The sequence below is a fragment of the Oreochromis niloticus genome, linkage group LG10 (genome assembly GCF_001858045.2).
Source record: "Oreochromis niloticus isolate F11D_XX linkage group LG10, O_niloticus_UMD_NMBU, whole genome shotgun sequence".
NCBI classification, from domain to species: domain Eukaryota; kingdom Metazoa; phylum Chordata; class Actinopteri; order Cichliformes; family Cichlidae; genus Oreochromis; species Oreochromis niloticus.
The window spans coordinates 4,908,763-4,931,378 of NC_031975.2; the positions used below are offsets into that span (position 1 = coordinate 4,908,763).

Genomic DNA, 22,616 nt, shown 5'->3' on the forward strand with positions numbered 1-22,616 from the left:
GACTTTTGCCATTTAAAAAAGAAAATTAAAGTACCTTCCCTATATTCCATGTCTTCACATGTCACATATCTTGAAACGTTTATTTATATCATTTAAAAGCACCCTTTTAAATGATATGATATTTCTCCCTCTGATACATATAATTCATCTCCACAGAATATGTCTCAGTTTTGGTCTCTTCAAAAACAGAAGTTGCAGCAGAGCCAAGGCAAATATTTAAAATAGACTGCGCCTTGGTACTCTTTGCACAGTCACACAGTGTTTTATTTCAGCAAATTATTCACTTGTTGTAGCTTTCAATAAAGATCAGCAGGCTAACTTGGCTGCTGAGGGTGCAGTTGTGACCTCTGGGTTATTTAGGTGCCATAGCAAAGCAGTGAGCCCTTTCGGGGAGCGGTAGCCTTATATACTGAGCAGAATCTCATTCCCTTCTGCTTGCAAAAGAGGTTAATCGATTTGTTAGAGAGAAAAGTGCCTTGTGGAGAAGTGCATCATGGGTTACTGTACTTGCATCACCAATGACCCTGATTGATTGTAAATTAATTGTATTCTAAATCAAAAGATTTGTGAACAGAGGGCAGGTTGGGAAATTGTTCACATCTAACATGCAAAAATCATTCTCTCTTATTCTAATGTAGGCCCATTTAAATAACTTTTGCTTATGTTTATGTGTGTGTGTCACAGAGTCAGCTGTTCGATTACTGTGACCATATAAAGCCACATACGTGCAAGATGGAGAATGTTGTCCATTACATTGAAAACCATGGGAAGTCAAAGGCAGCCCAACATGATTCTATCTTTTGCAATATAATCAGTGAAAACTGTGACTGATCTTCCACAAGGATGGGAAATGCCAGCAAACCTCAGTGTTACAGGCAGTAATGAGCTGCTGATGTGTAATTTCAATAGCCTGATGTTTTCTCTCCTGTTTGTAACTGCTCGTCAGTGGCCAATCTGTGATCCAAATAGAAATAAATTAGTATTTTCTCAAGCTAAAGCATAGGAATAAGCTTTTGACAGTAGAGCTGGCAGTATTTGAAAGCTGGCATGACACAAATACATGTAGTTATTTCTTTTGTTGTAGTTTCAGGATTCAAAATAGGTTATATTTGAATTAGCTCTGCACACTGGAGTGAAACTGACCTTGACTCCTAAAGGCAAAAAGACAAGGATGTTATGCAAAGCTTTTCTGCTTGATGGCACTGTGACTCAGATGTATGCATATGTCCTCACATGGTTTGGTAGTTCTAAATGCCCAGATCTGAGCTTTAAAAAACTGGCTAAAACCCTTGATTTTCCACCAGCAAGTAGAAGAATCCAGTGTCACAAAAGGCAAAAGGTCTCTTCACAAAAAACACACCTGAACAGAAAACTGTGATAATATACAGAGAACTCAGAGTAATGCTAAAAAGGTACAAAGTACATTTAATATAAAACAGCAAATTATGATAGCTTTATTCTTAAAGCAGTAATAATACTTTATAATACTACTATATAATACTTTTCTATTCATACACTATCACTCAAAAATTTGGACACACCATATATTATCAATTAATTATTTAATTAAGTAATTAATTCTAATAACTAAAGTGGAAAAGTACTGAAAAGCAAACAATGAAAAATAACTCAATAGCAGTTTTGCATATTTTCATTCTCTCCACTAATTTTGTCAGATCATCAGCTGAAGCTTTTCCAAGTGTTTCAAAGAAGATGCCTATACCAAGCACTTGTTGGCCACTTCATTCACTCTGGCTCTTCTCAAAACACCTTAGCCAGCTGTGTCACAAAAATTGGTCTCTTTTTACTGGGTAAACCACCTTACTCCCACATAGCAAAATTGGTATGGCCCTCATCTGGCCTACACAATGTGCTTACACATGGCCCACATACCGCAAAGAATGACGGCCCTTTGGTGGCCCAGATCTGGTTTGCCAGATCTGGGCAAACCAGATCTGGTGGTCCTTTGCTGGCCCATGTGTGGATTACCTCTGGCAAACCTAATCTGGGCCACCAAAGGGCTGTCATTCTTTGCAGTATGTGGGCCATGTGTAAGTTGTGTGCAGCCACAGGCCAGTTGCAGACACACTGCTGGCCCTGTGCTGGCCCAGAACAGTTTCACCTCTGGCCCCAGATGTTAGCCTAATGTGTACCCTAATCAAGCCATGTAATAAATACATGTGCTGGAACATAATAGTGCAAAAGTAACATGATGAAACTCTGTTCAGACAGTGAATCGATTGGTTCTTCTGTAGCGCTTTTCTATTCTATCAGATTACTCAAAGTGCTCTACACAGCATGCCACATTCACCCAATCACACACACTTTCTCTGAACTGAGTGCCTCCTAATTACATTCATACACATTCACACTCTCCACATGCAGACTGGAAGAGACAGGGATCGAACTACTAACTGAGCTACAGCAACCCAGTGGCAAAAAGATGAGATGAGTTGGGTCTTCTAACTAAAATGGGAAAATAGGAACATAAATAGTGCCATCGTTGCCAGACCTGGCCCACATCTGGTTGACATACACCCTGCCATATCACAAGTCAGTCAGAAGTGCCAGCTTGATGCCAGATCCGGCCCAGACCCGTTTTTTATTGGTCTGGGCCACATAAACCAAACCACAATCGAGCCAGATATGGCATGCCATCACATAGACAGTGCCATCTATGCCAGGCCTGGCCCATATATGGATGACATACGTCTTGTCATGCCAGAAGTCAGCCAGCAGTGCCGGCTTGATACCAGATCTGGGCCAGACCTGCTTGCTATGTGGGCTAAAGCTACTGAATGAAGCACAAATGCTGCATTGCACTCTGTAAAAACCCTTATTGTGTTATAGCACCACTAAGGGGTGGTTACCCTACTATTGTAGTAGTTGGGGGGAGTCTCCTAGTGGGTGGGTGAGTATAGCGGCAGCCATTACATGCTGCTCGTGTTCTGTTCTCAGGAGAGACCTCACCATTGTAACGGCCTGGCGCCAGCGACTACCGATCCCCGCACATGTATGTATGGACGGAGTAGAGCCGAGGAGACCTGGCTTGTATGGTCTTATGTTGCTGACAACGAATAAAGGTCTTTTTAATTTAACTGACTAGCTTCGAGTTGTCCGGCTAACCTCCACACCACATGCCCGCTGGACCTGCTAGCTGCTCCTTCCTCGCCAGACTGCTGTTACAACTCCCAAAGTAATATAAATTTATTATTTTGGTTATTCAGAAAAAAGCATATTTTGTATTTCACTCTAATTTGCTGCTTAGTCTGTTTTACACTGCAGACTTTCATGTACTCGAACACAGAATACCTATTCAATCAATAAAATTAATTTTCCTTCGATTTGCTAAAAATAAAACAATTTCCATATCTCTTTTATAAGCCTATGGGCCAGTAACATTTGATGTTTAAGTGTTTCAGAACTGTAATCTGACGATATCACCTTAGAAAAGACACAGAGAGCGCACTCAGCAATAAAATAATTAACTTGAATTAAGACATTTACATGGTTGCACTTAAATCATCAGATAAACCACTATCTGGAGCATTAATCTCTTGTCCTTTTTCGAAGAGGGTTGCATTTTTATATTAATGTTCATTATGATACCTATATATTTTGAATCAACAATTTGTCAGTTTATTGCCACTGACAGGGGTAGATAGCCGCAACCAGAAATCTTTCAACAGAAAATTGATTAGCACCAAGATTCTTGTTATCTCCAAATGGTGTTTTAGGGTTTGTTGTTGTCAGCTAAGCCAACGAAAGCCTAGCTATTTTGAATTTCTTTTTGGTAGTATACCACTTGGGAGGTATTTGAGGCTGTCTGATGCAGAATTTTGCCAGTCTTTCATGCTTCATTTCTTCTTTGCAGAAGAGGAATTGCCAGGAATATTTACTGCTGTATTTTGCAAAGTGTAGAAGCAAACTTTTCTGGCATTGGGATGCCATTTTTACTCTTCTTTATCCCTACTTCACAAACTGCAGTAGAAAACGTTTTAGGTGCTGGGATTCCAGTTCCCTGCATTTGTTCCCTGCTTTGCAAAATGCAGCATTGAACATTACTGCTACCAAGATGCCAAGTTCTCTCTCCACTATTCCTCTTCTGAAAAAAGTTTTCTGGGGCCAGGATGCCCCTTTCTCTGGCATCTGTCTCTCCTTTGCAAACAAAGCAGCTGACTTTCTTGGCACTTTGATGACTGTTTCCTTCATGTCTATCCCTCCTATACAAAATGCACCTGCTAACCTTCCTGGCACTAGAGTGCCAGTTTCTCTCGCTTCTATCCTCCTTTACCAAATTTTTCAGCTAGTGCTGTTGGCACCAGGTTGTCAGTCATATTTCTCTCTAACTCAAACTGTATCCTCCTCACAAAAGGGCAAATTCCAGTAACATGTTGAGAAGTTTATAGCTCAGGCATGCTCTTATTAACCAAATGCTTCTCATTCCTCCTTGGCTACAGCAAATTATCCTCCCAATTCATCAGAATTTTTATCTGTGTGAAAACAAACCAAACCATAGAGAAAAGCTTACAAGGTCATCAACTAATTCAGACCAGGGTAAACAAACTATAGGTGTGAAAAAGCCCGTGGACTCAGGAGGGCTCATTTTTCCACCACTCTTATATATTCGCAACAATCTTCAACCTTTGTAAAACTCAATCATCACTTGTTCTTTGGGGGAGGTGTCAGACAGGACTGGCAGTGGCTCCTGGGGCAGGTAGATCCTAGAAGAAGGCATCCCAAACCTCAATTTATGCTTATCCCATCTGCTGTTATCTTCTAGAAATGCTGTCAAATCTAAATGAGGTGGAGTTTCAGCTAGTGAAACCGTTGTTGTGAATTGGTGCTATACAAATAAAGCAGAATGAAATTGAATGAAATTATATATCCAGTGTGATTTTTGTTTGTGTTCTAGTGAGAAAAGAGCAGCTAGCAGGTCTAGCTAGGTGTGCACCCTGTATGTTTACCTTAACTCAGTGGCAGCTAGAACACTAGGACTTTATTTGAGATAACAGCAACACGACAAGCTAGATCTCCACAGATCTACGCTCTTCAGTCCCACATGTCCAGGTGTCGGAGTAAATACCCAGACCAGCCTGTTACAAGGTTGAGGTCTCCCTCAGGAGAAGGGGAGAAAGGTGCGTCTGGCTGTCTGCAATGAAATCTTCTATCGCATTTATGGAATGGTGCCATACCATAAATGCAGCTGTTAAAGGATCTGATAGGTTTTCTAAATGTTACTTTTAATTCTTTGAACAGTGTATTATTACTATACGGCGCAAAGCACCGATATATTGACTCACTGCTTTATCAATGCTTTTGATGATGCCTGTCAAATAAGTAATGGGAACAAGAAAAAAACAGTACGGGGAAAACACACTGACACTGCAGTGTAGTAAAAATAGATGACTTCTTTCTATTACTCCCTTAGGGGTTGCCATAACGGGTCATCTACCTCCACCTCACTCTACAGCTATAGCATCCTCTTCTGTCACACCAAGCGTTTTCATGTCCTTCACTGCATCCATGAACCTCTTCTGAGGTTTTCCTTTTTCCTCTTGCCTGTTGCTTACTTTCTTAAAAGTGAGGTCAGTACAGAAGTGACTTGTCTGTCTTTGGGCACGAAACAGCTAATTCAGATTTTTTTTCCAAAAAAAAAAGAAAAGTTAATTTAAAACCATAAGGTAATGACTGCATGAAACTGGTTTACAAAAAGCTAGTATGCAGAGCTGCTAAAAAGTAAAATCAGTGGCAATCAATTAATTATGTGGTAACAAAATAAGGTGCAAATGTGATGGGGAAAGAGTAGTGAGAAATCTACGTTCCAAAACCTTTTTTCACTACAATATTTCATGTATTTCAGGTTTGATATCTTCAGGTTTATTGTAAGAAAGAAAATCCTTGAAAGTATACGACTGACGATTTTTTGACTCAAAACTGAAGTTTAGTTAATAACAGTAAAGTCAATAACAGTATCTTGTTCATAGCATAGTTTGTTTTATGAACTTCTTTTCCCATTACAGCTTTAATTTCACAATGATTTCTTTCTAACACCAACATGGCTCCACCATGTCTTCTGCCCCAGTCCACTTTTTATCATATACTACAAATAAAAGCTTCCTTTGGCTGTTCATTTGGCACAAAGAATCACTACAATTGATATATTTGATTTAGCAGTTTTACATTGGATGCTCTTCCTGAAGTATTTGTGTATCCAGCTGGACCTTTCACTTGCCAAAAGAATGTGTTAACCACTACACTATAAAGGAAAAAACAAAAATCTCTTGTTCAGATAATGTGTTTTTTTATCAACTCTAATTGGAAAGAGTGCTTGTATACAGAGAACACATCTTTTATTTGTTACAAAATTTGCATGTATGCAGTTGATATCCTCCAACTCATCCCCATTTAACCAATTTCATGAAAAGCCACTATTACAATCCACTTCCACTGGTAAACTATTGTTAGTATGTTTTCCATGCATTACAATGACTCTGCCACTTGTAATAAAAGAAAACATGTTCATTTAGTAGAGATTAACCTTGAAGTCTTGGTGCCCAGACAAAGCTGAAATCCCTTAAAAAACTGTGCTTATCTCAACTCTTGAGCCCAAATCATGTCAGTAAAAGATGATACATTTCTACTACAAAAAATTAAATTTCCACAGAAATATGCAAGAATGTGTTAAAAGAACTCAGATACAAAATTCACACTGGAAAAATTTTTACTTTCAAAACACATGTTTATTACTAGGGATGGGTATTGATAAGATTTTAACGATTCCGATTCCATTTTCGATTCTGTTTAACGATTCGATTCTTTATCGATTCTCTTATCGATTCTTATTTTTAAAAAGGAGAACACTAAGGTCGATTAGCTTAGAATTTTGTTTTATATCTTCTCTTTGAACAAGATAGAAATTTAGGAGTAACATGGCCTTATAAACCCAACAGTGAGATCTTAAGAGATCCAGCCTATGGCTCTTCAATGGGGTGTCACAGGGTCCCCAGGAAAAAAAAAATATAAATGTAAAATAATAAAATAAATATTCTTCTGTAGCAATAACAAAGTATAACATAAATTATTCTGTAGCAATTACACAAGAATATCCAGTAATGTCCCTGCCTACAATTAAACACATTCACTTACCATCTGCTGTGGCAAACGGGTGCAAGGTTTTTACCACAAACTTAGTCACTGCTCGGTGACATTCAGGCCTGAAAAGAGACGCTACCGGTGGACTGCAGCAACAACTGCCAGCGAGCGCCAGCCAGACTCTGTCTGTCTCTCTCATCACGGTCACCTAAATGCACAGTAATGGCAGGTTTTGTAATAAGGCAGATCGCGCTAACATAACATGCACTGTTAGTTGATTATTTACCTGCCGCATTAACGGGAGAGGACGTGCGAACGTTACCGCTGCTGCTGCTGGGTTGAGATTCACGAGTCCGGAGCAGAATTAAAAACTCAACATTCATTTAAGTTCATCGCGTGTTTTGTGAGCAAATGCTTTTGCATCTTCGTAGTGTTTCCTCCCTTAATGAAATATCTACTTTGCAAGTATTGCAAGTTGCCCTGTTGTCATCCGTTCTCGTAAAGTATAACCAAACTTTTAAGCGTTTGAGCCGCTTAGGCGCCGTGTTTCCTGCCAGGTACGCTCCGACGCTCCGTAACGTGGTGACGTCATTCGGGGCGACTGGAATCGATAAGGGAATCGTTTGCAAAAATGGCAAACGATTCCAAGGAATTGAAACAGTGGGAACCGGTTCTCAACAAGAACCGGTTTTCGATACCCATCCCTATTTATTACTATATAAATGATATGACTCCCGCCCCTTGGCGCAGGGGTCTCAAACTTCTGCATCTGTTGGCACTGTCATCTCATTGGAGGGCCACTTTAGTGTTCAAGTAGTACAAAAAAATTAACAAACAACAGAACACCCGGGAATATTTCAGAAAATGTAGTGTTTTGTTTTGTTTTTTGTCTTTTTAATTTCAAATATTAGAGATCAAGATAAAACTGTGAACTTGAACGCACATTTTTTTCTCACTCTTAACCAAAGCCTTTCATTGAACTACCAAATAAATAAATTGCTCCTCTCTTTCTGGACAGACACGTGGCAGGCAGCACAACTGATATATTTTTGTTTGTATTTAACAAGATAAAAATGCAGATATGAGTGTGCACATTAGTTTTTGAGTCTTTCACTTAACTAACACAGCCAGTTCCTCAACATTTTTGTACTCTCTGCTCATATTGCCTTCATATTAAATAATTTTTTGCTTTTTAAAGAATTTATTTTAACATTGCATTCAACAACAAACAAATCCTCCTTAACAAAAAAGTAACTTCAAGGGCTACATTGAATTATATTTCTTCACATCAATATACAGGCCCAAGAAGGGGTGACTCGGGCTGCAAGTGGCCTCTGGGCCGCAAGTTTGAGACCCCTGCCCTGGGGGATGGTATGTGTGTTCCTCAAGTCTTTTACAAGAGGTCTGAGAGTTTTAGGTTTCTGTGCAGTATCTTGCAGCTGTTCATAGGACTGCACTAATCTGACAGAGATCTTTGATGTTGTGTCTGGAATCTACTTGAACCACTGTTCCTGTTTTGGGGTTACAGTTCCTAATGCTTCCAAAAGAGCTCTGACAGCTTTGGGCTTTTCCTTGCACATCTGCTCCATCTGTTCCTTTAGCCAGTGGCACGTCTATGTTTGGTTCATGAACTGAATTTTCATGCACTGGTTTTAACTCTCCCATGGACGCATTTTCTCTCTTAGGTCTTGTTGACCTTAACTGAGACAAGTGAGGCCTGCAGTTTGTTTAATGTTGTTCTGGGTTATTATGTGACTTCCTGGGTAAGCAATTAATGTATCCTTAGAGTAATTTCGGTAGGCACACCCCTGGGAGGTTCACCAGTGGTCCAAGTTCAAATGTTCCAAATACTCTTAATATTTCCTTTGAAGTGAATTATTTCCTTTGGACGACTTAATGTGACATTGTTATACAATCACAAATTTAACATTGGTATGTTTTCAGTAAGAAGAATGTGATATTAGACTTTGACCTCACTTGACCTCTGTTTACTTTTTGGTTTCTATGCTTAAGCTTAACCACATCTACAGAATATAGAAATATGACCTAATTTAGGATGGTGGCATCAAATTGAAAAGGACCTTAGAAATCCACTGTATATATTGCTTTTTCATACTGTTGACATATTTATGTTTACAAAAAACACAGGTAAAGTTATAGAATGATCAGTGTTCAAAAACATAATAAGTGAATCTAGTGGTTTGTGGGACCTTTATTTAGCTCAGCCTTACTTTGTCCACTGAAGAGGTATCTCTTGAAAGTAAATGTATCCATCTATTGGGGCATTTCAGACTGTCATTTCTCTGAACCAGAGAATCCACTCTCTATGATATAATACAGAATGTCTCGTATTCATCTGGTTAGAATTGTGAATACACTTCTGTTGTTCATAACTGCTTTGTGAGGAAAATATAATAATATTTTGGATTCTCATTTGCCTGACACGATTTTAAAGTCCCTTTTGTATGTTGGTATGAACAGACTTGTGATTCCATCTTTCTTTTGGTTTCAGCTGTGAGACAGGCTGTACGTTTTATAGCCTGTAAAACAAGCTCTAGCTCTCACTCCAGCTCCTAAGAAACAGCCCAGTTCTCCTAACTTGTGAGAAAAATATCAAACATATTAGGTCCAAATCTTTGATTTATGACTGTGATTGGAATAGCTTGAAACTACAAAGATGTGGAAAACTAAAACCAAACTGTACCCAAAGAAAGAAGAAAAGAAATGAAGAGGAGGGGGGAAAACACATACTACCTGACCTGATTTTTAGACCAACAAATAACAAGGCAATATTTCCACACTCTACTTGCTGAATCCTTCATGGTGACAGGTAGATCTGGCATGAGTGTGGGACTGTGATTTATTGGGTTCCATACTGGCCCATCTTTAATGGTGGATGCTATTGCCTGCAGGATTCTGAGTGATTACTGTCTACTAATTTTTCATGGCAAGCTGGGCAGAAAAATGACAGTGAAAGCTGCGCAGAATGGCTAATCAATACCATATTTATGCTCGGTAAGGCGAAAGCATTGCTCACTTGCCAGCACAACAGGGCTTCCATTGATACATCCCAGTGGATTTCTGGGGGAAGATAATGAATATTTCTTTACTCAGAGCAACCAAAACAGAGCAGTTGATAGTTATGGTAGGAAACTGAATGTCTTCAAAAGCGATTTTAAATAATTACCTCCTGTCAGAAATTCTGTTTTAGTGTTGTGAAGTGCTTTTCGATCAAAATAAACCTCACTCATTGACCCTCTAGGACATTATCTTGGCCTTTTTATTTTAAACATGAATTCTACTCTCCTTAGCAGAAAATCCTGAAGCATAATGTCCAGCCATGTCAGTTTGTGCCCTGAAGTTGAAGTGCTCTGGGTTATGCAGCAGGACAATGATCTGAAACGCATCAGTAAGTGTACGTATGAATGGCTCAGAAAAAAATAGACTGACTCTGGTATGGCTTTAAACAGGGCATTCATGTTTGAAAACCCTCCAATGTCGCTGACATATGCAATTCTATAAAGCAAAGTCAAAATTCCTGGAACTTGATTACAGTTCTTTCTGCCAGGGTGGTACAACCAGTTAAGGGCAGTTACTTTTTCACATATTGCCAAGCAGGTTTGGTTAGTTTTTTTCCCCTCAAGAATTTTAGGGCTTTTTCCAAAGCCCTCACCATGGTATGAAGTGTTACTTTTCATCCGTCTACTAATCTAGGCTTTTCACAGGTATCCATGTTGAACATTTATATCAACATCATGGTATCTCATGGTATGCTGGAAGACAGTAAGAACCACATGCAGCAGAACATACATTTTGTCAGACTGAAAAATTAACAGTTGTTGCTATGGAGAGAACCTAGAGTTCATGTAATAAAACTTGCACTTGGGTCAGTGTGTCATGCTGGAAACAGCGGGAAATTGCTGTGTGTGCTAAACATCGAAAAATTGCCTGAGTCTAGCTCCTTTGTTATACAGGCACAGCTGATGTTTCTGGGCATGGAGCAAATTTTCTGGCGATAACCTACCCAAATTGTGTAGCTTTGCTCTCAGGTCCAGAATGTACTGAACTGAACTTTTTGCTGGGCTTGGACCTTCCTCCCAGTTTTCTCCAGCATGCTTGGCATGTATCCCCTTGACACTTGACCGGTATGTGGTATGTATTTCCTGAACTGAGGGAGGGTGTTGGAGGGCCAGTGACATGGATTCCCACTGCCAGCTCCTCTCCTGTCAGCTACTCTGATCGACTCTCCTCCTCCGGCCCTGGTAGCTACTAAAATCGAGAAAGCACCATTAGATGACGCTTGCCAGCTTTGACAGCTGGCCTCCCCTCACACCACACCCTGAACCCCCTGCTCCACCCCTCCCCTGCAGCTGAACCACACCCTACACAAAACAGAATTATAAGACAACAAAACAAACAACAACAACAAAAGCTGACAAAAGAAACATAAATAAATTAAAGGTCATAAAACATAACAGAAGAGCTTTAGGGGACACAATAACCTGATGGAACAGTTACAACAATTTCTGTAGTGTTTTTTCTATTTGTTTTTGTTTTATTAAGTTGTAGTGCTTTGGCCTCCCAGGGCCACTGTAAAAAATGCCCACTGACACATTTTTTGAGACTCTGAAGAAAAGAGATTTCCAAGGTGTATGGAAGGTTACAGAGAATATTAGGATAGACTTTTAAGTGCAGCGGCTCCTCTTGGGAAGATGAAGTGATGGATGCCTCTAGTCATGATAGGGTGGTAGTGTCTTTTAAAAGAGGTTTTGTTGAACAGATGATTGCTTGGTGTGCAGTTGGCAGCAACACTTGCTTTTTACTTTCACCCTGGTGTCATGTCATGCAGGGAAGCTTAGAGTCAGCTGCAAATACCCGAATAGCAGTACCAGTATGTGGTGTGTGAGAACACTGAACACACATTTCTGCATTGAGGAACATTCAATTAAACTCAAATATTATTGGTTTGAACAAGTCCAGTTGAATAATTCATGCTCTAATCTGCCTACCTTTCTTTCCATGTTATTCATCTTAAAATATAAACATACCCAAAACCTTTCTTAAGTATTTTTGCCAATACAGTAACTGTTACTGTTGATTGTCATAGTTTGTTCAATCTTTATTTAGATTGTCCCATCTTTATTATTTATATAGAGGGAAAGAAAAACAGAGGGGAAGAGAGACTGACAGAAAAGACACTAAAAATCCACTTGCAAGCACTCTTTCCACTTGATCACCAGCTGGAAAAAAACAACCAAAGAGAGAACAACACAGGGAAACCACAGCAACAACCAACATAAGCACAAGTAACACTAAATATTAAATACTGAATGTTACTGAGCAGCACACAAGAGTGACAATGCACGATATAGAGAGGTCTAGGACACGAATTGACACATAAACATCGACAAACAGGCACACAAAGACACAAACATACATTCCCACCCTCATGCGTACATATACAAATGTCCAACATGGAGACACACAGAAATGAACATTGTACAAACACTCACACACCCCAGACATACTCTATACCCCCAGGTCAAGGCACCAAAAATCCCAGGAGATGTTTTCTTTTACTCTGGGGTGGAGACAAGCAGACCACACCCAGCCCTGCAGAAGGAGGGAGGCCTAGCATCCCAGACACCGACGAAATGGCCAGCTCCTCCTCCCGGTCATAGAGACCTCATACCTCACTCTGCTCGCTCATATGTGGTGTTGCTGTGTGCTGCTCTAAAGTGCATTTAAAACATGGGAGGGGCATGGTACAGATAGCAGATAGCAGTTGGTGTCATTATGGCCCTTCCTGAGAACCCTCAGGGTATTGGGGCAACAATGGTTTAGGGGGTTGGGAAGCTCATCTTGTAACCGGAAGGTTGCCGGTTCGGTCCCCAGCTCTGTCTGTCCTGGTCGTTGTGTCCTTGAGCAAGACACTTCACCCTACAGCCTACTGGTGTTGGCCAGAGGGGCCGATGGCACGATATGGCAGCCTCGCTTCTGTCAGTCTGCCCCAGGGCAGCTGTGGCTACAACTGTGGTTTGCCTCCACCAGTGAGTGAATGAATAGTGGAATTGTAAAGTGCTTTGGGTGTCTAGAAAAGCGCTATATAAATGCAATCCATTTTTTATTATTATTATTATTATTATTATTATATCAGAGACGAGAAGTTTTGGTCTAAACTAACTGATAAATCCGCTTCCCATTTTACAATAGCAAGGGATATTGATTCAGTTATTTTGGAAAGTGTCCTGTATAATTTAGACAGTAAGATTAAGGAATTGTACCATAATTGATGGTGTTTGTAATTCAACTTGATTAAGTTTAAAATTCTTTTTTTTATCATAATTTCATTTGTTGATATTCTAAAAATCTTTTCTTGTTAATCTGTTAATTCTTGTTATTACTGCATAACTAGTCTGTCAAATGAAATAACATCTGTTCCTTTGAATATATTTTTCAAGTATTTAATTTCTTTACAACTCCAATCTGGGAAGTTAATCATATTATTGTTCTGTAGTATGTCAGGGTTGTTCTAAATAACTGTACGCTGGCATGAACACTCCGTCATTTTTAGAAACTCCCACCATGCTGTCAGAGAGGAGCTAATATTGATGCTTTTGAAGCATACATGTTGTTTGATATTTGAGCTGATAAATGGTAGGTCTGAAATCTCTATATTATTGCCTAGTGCCTTTTCTACATCTAGCCAGGGCTCAGAGGGTATATATTTCAACAATCCTGAGATGAATTGTAGCCTGTTAGCTAAGAAGTAGTGTTGAAAGTTAGGCAGATCTAATCCTCATTTAATCTTGGTCCTTTGTAGCATTTTTAATGTGTGTTGGTTTATCTCCCCAAAGAAATTTCTAAAGGATTCCATAGACCTAAACCAGTCTGGTGATGGTTTTCTCAGGATCATTGAAAATAAATAACTGATTCTTGGCAAGGCCATCATTTTTATTGAAGTGACCCTTCCCCTGAGTGATATGGGTAGAGGTTTCCATCTAGCCAGATAATCTACTTTTTTAAAAAGTGGGTGTGGTTTAATTGAGTTACATCTGTAAGCTTAGGAGAGACATTAATACCTAAATATTTAATATTTCCAGATTCCAGTTGTGTAGAAAAAGAATGATGGAAGGAGCAATTAATCAGAAGAACTGTAGATTTTAACCACTTTGTTGAATAATGGGAAACTCTTGAAAAAGAGTTTATTAATGTAATTACCTAAGAGAGAGTGGTTTGTGACTGTTGAAGAAAAAATCATCTGCACAAAGACTGATTTTATGTTCTGCATTCTTGCATCTTATGCCCTTAATTACTTCAACCTGTCTAACTGCTGCTGCCAGTGGTTCGATAAAAATGACAAACAGTGAAGGGGAGAGTGGGCATCCCTGCCTGGTGCCCCTCAGGAGAAAGAAGCTGGAGCATGTTTGGTCATTTGTGCTGACACAAGCTGTTGTGGAATTATTATAATAACATAATAATATTTTTATTAATAATATTTTTAACCCGTTTATGAAGGAGTTTCCAGAACCAAATTTGTGTGAAGTTGCAAATAAAAAATTCCAGTTAACTCTGTCAAACTCTTTTTCTGCATGTAGAGAGAATATTGTGGTTTCAGTTTATTTACTACACGATAGTCTATTAAATTAAGTAATCTACGTGTATTTGTTGATGAGTCCCTCACTTTTATGAACCCAGTTTGGTCAGGATGTATTAAGAGGGGGGTTATCTTCTCTAATCTCTTTGAGAGAGCTTTGCTGATTATTTTAAGGTGAAAATTAATAAGGGATTTTGGACGATAGCTCGTGGGAAATACAGGGTCTTTGCCTGGTTTTAGCAGGAGACTAATGTTGGCAGAATACATATTTGGTGGTGGTCTGCTATTTTCCTTCCTTCCTTCCCTTCTTGCATGAATATAATTTGATATAAATTGTTATACGAATTCACAAACAAATGAAATGCATAAATTAAGATTTTTATTGATCATGACAAAATAGAATAACTAATCGAATTATCTATAAATATAATTTATTATTATAACGAATAATGAATTATAATAATATAGTCTTCATATCCATAATTTGTGAAATATATGTGAAATATATCAATTTAAAAGATGTATTCAAATTCATGCTAATTTAATTAAATTAATCAAATGTCATTCATTAAATACTAAAATTACAAGTAAAACTGATTTTGCTTCACTTTTTTTTGGAATGCACCTTTTACCTAGTGACTGATACATATACATAGATTTGGGATGTGGATGGTTCCTGCACTGTAAACCCAGATTTTGTTTCTAGTTAAACTTCTGAGTGATCATTACTTATACTGTTATGTTTTGTAAAAACCTGCTATCATTACTAAACAACATTAGTTAATTGTACTTTTTAGCTGAAATAGTAAGTGCCACTAATCCGGTTTAGTAGAATTAACTTGGTGTGTTTAGTTTTATAACAAAGGGGAGGGGCCTAATTCAAAACTTCACTGGGCGCCCACAAGGCCTCTGCAACGGATTCAACGCGGACTCTGCGGGAGGGAAGAAAGCAGACTGTTGCCGACATTTTCTCAGCAGCATTGAACGCCTTGAACGGTTAGTATGTAAAATAAGTAGTATAAATATCTTTGTTGGAACATGCAACACCAAAAAGCTTGGAGGTATTTTTTGACGCTGTCACTTACTGTACGGTTTAAACTTGGTGCATATCGGTAATATATAGGCTACTTATTGCTAGCTAGAGTCCATCTATTATTGTCAGCAGAATAATAAAGTTAGATTTAGTCAGTTTAATTTGTCAACCACAATTACTTTGATATATAGGGTAACATAAGTTTATATTTGCTGAATCAACGATTTAGAACACTATGATGACCCAGGTCAGAAACTCAGAACACGATGTCTTAGAGAAATGATTAACATTAAAAAAATGTAACAACGTTAAAAAACAACATTGTTAGACAAACTTTCTTGTGGCCTTCTGAAGTGTTCTTTAATTTTTCACAACTCTGCTTGGCTTGTTATCAACTTTTACACATACTGCCACCTTTCATTTTTAACATAAAAGGTCTTAAAAAGACTAACTAACCTGTAGGAACTCTGTTCTCGTTCTCCCTCACTCTCTCTTACCTATTTACGTGCCAGTTTTATGGTAACACATATATTTTGGTTCTATTACTTTTTTGTGTTATACAGCAATATTATTTTGGTCTGATAGTTTTCTTGTTTTATGTTTTACAGATCCTTGTGTTGTGAAGATGCTGTGGAAGTGTAAGTATTGTGAGTTTATGTGTGAGAAAAGGGGTTACCTTTTAAAACATTACCGGTTAAAACACGGAAACTATGGAAGAACAGCCCCATTTCCCTGCTTACACCAAGAATGTGTGTGCACATTCAACTCCATGAATGCACTCAAGGTTCACTTAGCAAAGATCCACCAAAAAACCCAGGTTCCACAGCCAATATATACTGCACAAGTAACCTTTCAGTGTCAGTCATGTGACTTTTCTGCACCCTGCACAGAAGCAGTCTTCCTCACTCACTTGCGCAGTACACATTTGAAGGTAAATCACAGAGTCCAGTGTCCATTTAATGGCTGCAACTTTCACACCAGTGTGTATTCTACATTTAATGCACACAGAAGTAAAGAGCACAGAACACTCGACTGGAGGATGTTCAGGCCGGAAATTGTTGCTGGTAATGTAACTAATGAAATGGCACAAGAATATCACGAGCCTCCCAATGACACCTCCGAATCGGAAGACAATGAGGACTCTACCAATGAAGATCTTCATGATTTAGAAAAACAGCTGGAGCACAATCTTGCTGCTCTTTTTTTAAAGATGCAAACAGTGCTACACATTCCAGAAAATACAGTACAAGAAGTTATAAAACAGCTGCTACAGATTTGTGAACTAGCCCAGCCACTGCTGCATAATGCAGTCAAGGAAATTCTCAAACCACATACAAATGTGGAAGATTCTGTTGTGGAAGAATTAGTAAGGGCTGCTGAAAAGGGTAATGTAATGATGAAATTCTGTGGCAAGAATGGCCCCTTATCAACTACAAAAAGGAGAGCAGCATATGTGAATAAAAACTTTACAGAGGTTAAACCAGTAGAGTACCTTATTGAAAGAGGAAAAAAATGTAGTGCTGTATATGTACCTTTGCATCCAATGCTACAGAAGATGTTGAGTAGGGCAGACATTTTGGATAAAGCTCTTTCCATCCAAAAGCATGTGCAACATGAGTACAGTTCATACAGAGATGGTACATACTGTAATGAAAATGACCTCCTTAAAGGGGATGAATTCAAAATCGCTGTTGGACTATATACAGATGATTTTGAAGTGTCCAACCCTTTGGGAACATCTAGAAAGAAACACAAAATGAGTGCAGTGTATTGGGTGATAGCTAATGTCCCATCAAAGTACAGATCCACACTCCACTCCATCCAGCTTGCTGTCTTGTGTAAAGCCTCTTATGTGAAAGAATTTGGCTATGCAAAAATTCTCCACCCACTCATTCAAGATCTAGCTTCTTTGGAGCAACATGGTGTCTATGTTGAGAAGTTGGGAGAATGTGTTAAAGGGACAGTTGTATATGTGGCTGCAGATAACCTGGCTGCTCATTCTCTGGCAGGATTCTTCGAAAGCTTTACGGTGGACAGATTCTGCAGGTTCTGCATGGCAACAAGGGACGAGATGCAAGCCAAAGAGGTAAATTCAGGTGCTTTTGAACCCCGCACTATTGATGCTCACAATCAGCAGGTGCAGGAGGTAAAGCAGGATCCTACTAAGGCAAAACAATATGGTGTTAAAGGAGAGTGTGTACTGACTGATGGTCTGGAGCATTTTCACGTTGTCCATGGGTATCCCCCGACATCCTCCATGACCTTTTGGAAGGGATTGTTCCTGTTGAGCTATCACTCTGCATTTCAAACATGATTTCTAAAAAATATTTTACCATAGACACACTGAACTATGCTATAAAAGCTTTTGAATATGCCTTTGATGACAAAACTGACCAGCCTCAGCCAATTTCCCACAGCTTCTCTACCAAAGGGACCATTGGTGGCAATGGCCATGAGAACTGGGCTCTACTTAGGCTGCTCCCACTTATCATTGGCCATAAAGTCCCTGAGGGAGACGATGCATGGAACATTTTACTGCTCCTAAAAGAGATTGTTGAGTTGGCTGTTGCAACAAAGCACACTGAAGAGTCAGTACATTTCCTTGACTGCAAAGTGTCAGAACACAGAGAATTGTTGCAAACAACATTCCCAGATTTTAGATTACGGCCAAAACATCACTACCTCGAGCATTACCCCGAGCTGATCAAAGCATTTGGTCCCCTTTCAGACGTTTGGACAATGCGATTTGAGGGGAAACACAAATTCTTCAAACGGGTCATACGTAATGCCCACAACTTCAAAATGTAGCTCTGACATTGGCTGTTAAGCATCAGAAAATGATGGCTTACTATTTGGACACAAGTTCATTTTTCAGGCCATCAGTTGAAATGGACAAGGTCACTACAGCATCAATCAGATCTTATCCTGAGGATGTCCAACAGGTTTTCTGCCGGAAAGTTCCTCAGCTCACATCAGTGCTTGTTGCATCATCAGTCTCTGTAGATGGAGTTACATATCGTTCTGGCATGATAGTCTCTGTTGGTTCATGCGCTGGGCTACCTTCATTTAGGCAGATCAAACAGATAGTGGCACTCAACACCGAGATCCTGTTTATTTGTAATGAGATGACTGCTTGGTACCACGAGCATCTGAGGTCTTTTGAACTCATCTGTGACAGCAGGAACCCCTCTCTGTGTGTGGTGCAGCTGAAAGATCTAAATGATGTGTTCCCTCTTCCAGCATACACATATGGTCAACATTTAGTAGTGACCCTCAAGCGTCATATTATATGCTAAAAAGCAAAAGTGTGGTTTCTGCAATCAGTCTAGACTGTAAGGTTTTTTGTCTAATTTTAGAGCTCATGATGAAATATATAATAATACAGTCTGAGAAGGGTTTTATATTTTTTCATAAATGTCTGACTATTTTAGTAAATGTTTTTCTTGTACATTTGAGTAGGGGGCTTCTATAGAAATAGACTAAAAATGGAATTACCACTTAAATCTCAGGATAAATCATAATTTTCTTATCTTACATAGAACACCAAGACAAACAACAAAGTCATGTACCACACAGACACAAGCAACACCAACAAAAACAACACACATTTATTGGATGTACAACTTCAATCTCATGGACATCCATAGTTTTTTCCCCCTCTGGATAGTACTCATAACTTGTTTCTGTGTTGGTGATAGTTCAGCTTGTTCAGTGTTTTCCAAAGCCCAGTATGATGCTCTCAATATTTTGACTTGAAATCATAAACACTTCTATCATTTAAGTTATCTTAATTATTTTCATAGTGATGTTTCTTCTGAAGGAAAAAAAAGTGTACTGAATTTAGGCAACAAATGCATTAATCAACTATTTTTGTGATGCACATAGTGATTGTTTAGCCGTTAAATTCCTTTTTTTATATGTAAAGTTATATTCTAATTGTTGTTTCTATTTCCAAGATGACTGCAAACCAGAAAATGACCATGAGAGTCATTCTAACAGAGGCAGATATAAGGAAAGTCATCCTACATTCAAGGCCTTCTACAGTAAAAGACTTGATAACCAAGCTTCGAGAGTCACTGGGACTTCAATACAACTTCAGTCTCCAATTCCAAGACCCTGAATTCAATAATGAACTATGTAATCTAACAGATCTTCAAGAACTTCCAGAAAAACCAACCATTAAAGTCCTGCCTGTCTTTGACCTGGTGCCTGTCTCATCTGATGACGTCTTTAGCGACACAAGTACTGCAGATACAGAGATACTCTCACATTCACCTCAGGATCGACGTGAACCATGGCCAGAATTTTTTGACATTCCAACATTTTCTGTTGATGTGGAGTATAGACTGAGGCAAGCAGATTTGCTGTTTATGAGTGAAGGAACACACCTTAAGGTCTCAAAAGAGCTGAAACATGAGATACTAGAGAGACTGGCAGAAAGCATGTATAGCTACACAGCATACCCAACTGCTGCTCAGTTTGAAAGTGTTGCAACAGCACTGATAAACAAACACCCCTGTCTCCAGGAGCGAGGCTCTGTCACTCGCTGTTGTGGTTGGAAAAATAGTCTAAAGCATAAAATGGGAAATTATAGAACAAAGCGCAGGCAATCAGGATGCCTTGATGTTGCAGTAAATGCCGGTAAGCGGGGAAGGCATTCATCAGATGGACAACCAGCAAACAAGCGGATAAAAAAGGCAAAGAAAGGTGAAATCAACTACTTGCCCAACTTTCCGGATGGATTTGATCAAGCTGCCCTGGAAGAGGCCCGTAAGGACTTGGCTGATGAAATGCAGAAGAGAACCCCAAATGGACTTCTTGTAAAACAAAAGATGGATCAGACTTTTGCTTTGAGAAGAAAAGAGGTTGTGGACTCTGAACCCCCATAAACATGATGGTGAAACGCTGGCCTGCCCTCTTCACAGAAGATCAGGTATGTTCACAAAAGCAAAGATAACTAATAACTATCTGTGTTTTATATAATGTGCCTAGATGTCGATTTCTTTTGACCCCTTTAAGGAAAACATGGATGACTTTAATGTGGAGCATGTCGTTTATACATAGAAACATCAAAACTTAAAATTCCACAAAAATGACATTCATGGCTGTTTCTCCAGCTCTACTTTGCAGATGGCTTGTCTTGTACAGGTTGGTTATGTTAAGTGCTTTTTTTTTACTCTCTCTCTCTTTCTGTATTTTTCAGGTGTTCATGGAGTTCAGCAGGATTGTGGGCAAGAACCTCAAGCAGGAATTTTATGAGAACATCGATCAGCACAGTCCTCGTTTCCTTGAGTTATTTCGTTCCAAGAGAGGGAATGTTGGACAGTTGTTGACTCAGATTTCACAACAGACCAATGTAAGTTCATACAAATTATGTTTAGTATTGTTCTTTACAGGTTTTACAAACATCATAGTCCCAGTCTATAGTTTGTGTAATTCAGTTTATTGTTGATCAGTAGCTTTCTTACTGATAAGTTATTTTGTTTTATTTTAGTCGTCTAATTTGTTATTCTGTTTCATTCCCAAAGACTACTGACCCAACTGCAATCCGGACACAGGTGCTCAGAGGGCTTCCAATCATCCTGGGGGACAATCCTTCAACCTTCTTCAAAGCAGGCTTTGTAAGTACACTCTTGTGTTCTTTTAGCCAAACGTCTCCTGGCACAGCTTCACCCACATGCAAGGTGCACAGAGAAGGTCAAGAGTTGATTGGACAGACGCCTGCAGTAAATAAAACGCTTTGAGGTTATAGGAAACAATAATCAACCTGGAAATGCACAAAATATATTTGGAAAAAAGAACAAAAGAAAAATAATATGAAAAATAAAATATCAAAAGGAATGCAAAGAAAGAATGTCTAAGTATAAAAGGAAGTAATTAACACAATTAGAATGGAATTAGAACCGGATCAAGTCTGAAAAATCACTTATACTGATCCAGTTCAAATTGCTTTTGACCCAATTAAATTGAAGGTACCACCCCTACATTTTGATTGGTGTATCGACGTTCCTTCCTATATTATGCTGCATATTTAAACGCTGGTTGGTTGGTTGTTGTTTTTTGTTTCAATAACCCTGTCAATCTACTTATGAAGATTGTTTTATAGCACTTCCAAGTGTTCCCGAAGCCTCTATTCCACTCTTTTCTTTTACATTTCACTATGACACTCTCATGGTATCATGATTGAAGTTTATTTTTGTAACGAGTATTCTAATGATTATGTACTTTTGTTTTACAAGGAATCAGATGCTGATTTTTTCCGTGACCTTGACATCGGGATTCTTCTCACTGAGCGTGAAGAGGCTGTGCTCACATCTGCCCAGCATCCAAGTCCAACCTTGTTGAAAATTATCATTGAGGGAGAAGTCGTGATGGAAAACATCCAAGATCTGCCTAAAGCAATGTGCATTCTGTTTGGACTCACGTATGCACTCCATCTTAACTATCCTAAAAGTATGAAGCTGACCTTTCTGTTCATCCAACAGATTTTGCTCTCATTAGGCCACACTGACCTAAAGCCAAAGATACAATCTTTGAAAAATCAGCTTACAATGTAAAGTGATGTCATCTCTACTGTGACATGTTTGTTTTTTTTCCTCACCTTTTTGGTTCTGTAAAACAGCCCAACAAAAAGGCACAAAACGCAGAAACAGACACATTCAGCACCCAGTCAGAACAGTCCCATACAACACCTACAAACAAAAAACACTACACATAAACTTCTATACACACAAACACACACACACACACACTTAGATGCTTTAGAAGTGAGCAGAAGCATGTGACGTGAAAGTAAAAATTGAAGAGTTGTACCTGAAAGACAGACATTGTTTAAGTTGTTGCATCATAAGTCTTTGTAGATGGAGTTGGATATTGTTCTAATTAGAAAGT

At 38.9% G+C, this 22,616-nt stretch overlaps 1 protein-coding gene across 1 annotated transcript; it reads left to right on the forward strand.

Annotated features, from left to right (window-relative positions):
• Positions 1-15,592: 15,592 nt before the first annotated feature.
• LOC109203829 (uncharacterized) lies at positions 15,593-22,394 on the forward strand. Its single transcript, XM_019363570.2, has 7 exons — positions 15,593-15,688; positions 16,334-16,363; positions 17,735-17,811; positions 19,682-20,658; positions 20,929-21,081; positions 21,254-21,346; positions 21,965-22,394. Exons 4-7 carry the CDS (start codon positions 20,617-20,619, stop codon positions 22,280-22,282), a joined length of 606 nt encoding a protein of 201 aa, XP_019219115.1. The 5' UTR covers positions 15,593-15,688; positions 16,334-16,363; positions 17,735-17,811; positions 19,682-20,616; the 3' UTR covers positions 22,283-22,394.
• The last annotated feature ends 222 nt before the right edge of the window (positions 22,395-22,616 follow it).

What these genes read in the sequence shown, in the direction of transcription:
- LOC109203829 (XM_019363570.2), top strand. Translation starts at nt 20,617, where the DNA reads ATGATGGTGAAACGCTGGCCTGCCCTCTTCACAGAAGATCAG. An exon ending in AGATTTCACAACAGACCAAT is followed by an intron (nt 21,082 to 21,253) that starts GTAAGTTCATAC and finishes TCATTCCCAAAG; the next exon opens with ACTACTGACCCAACTGCAAT. An exon ending in CCTTCTTCAAAGCAGGCTTT is followed by an intron (nt 21,347 to 21,964) that starts GTAAGTACACTC and finishes TTGTTTTACAAG; the next exon opens with GAATCAGATGCTGATTTTTT.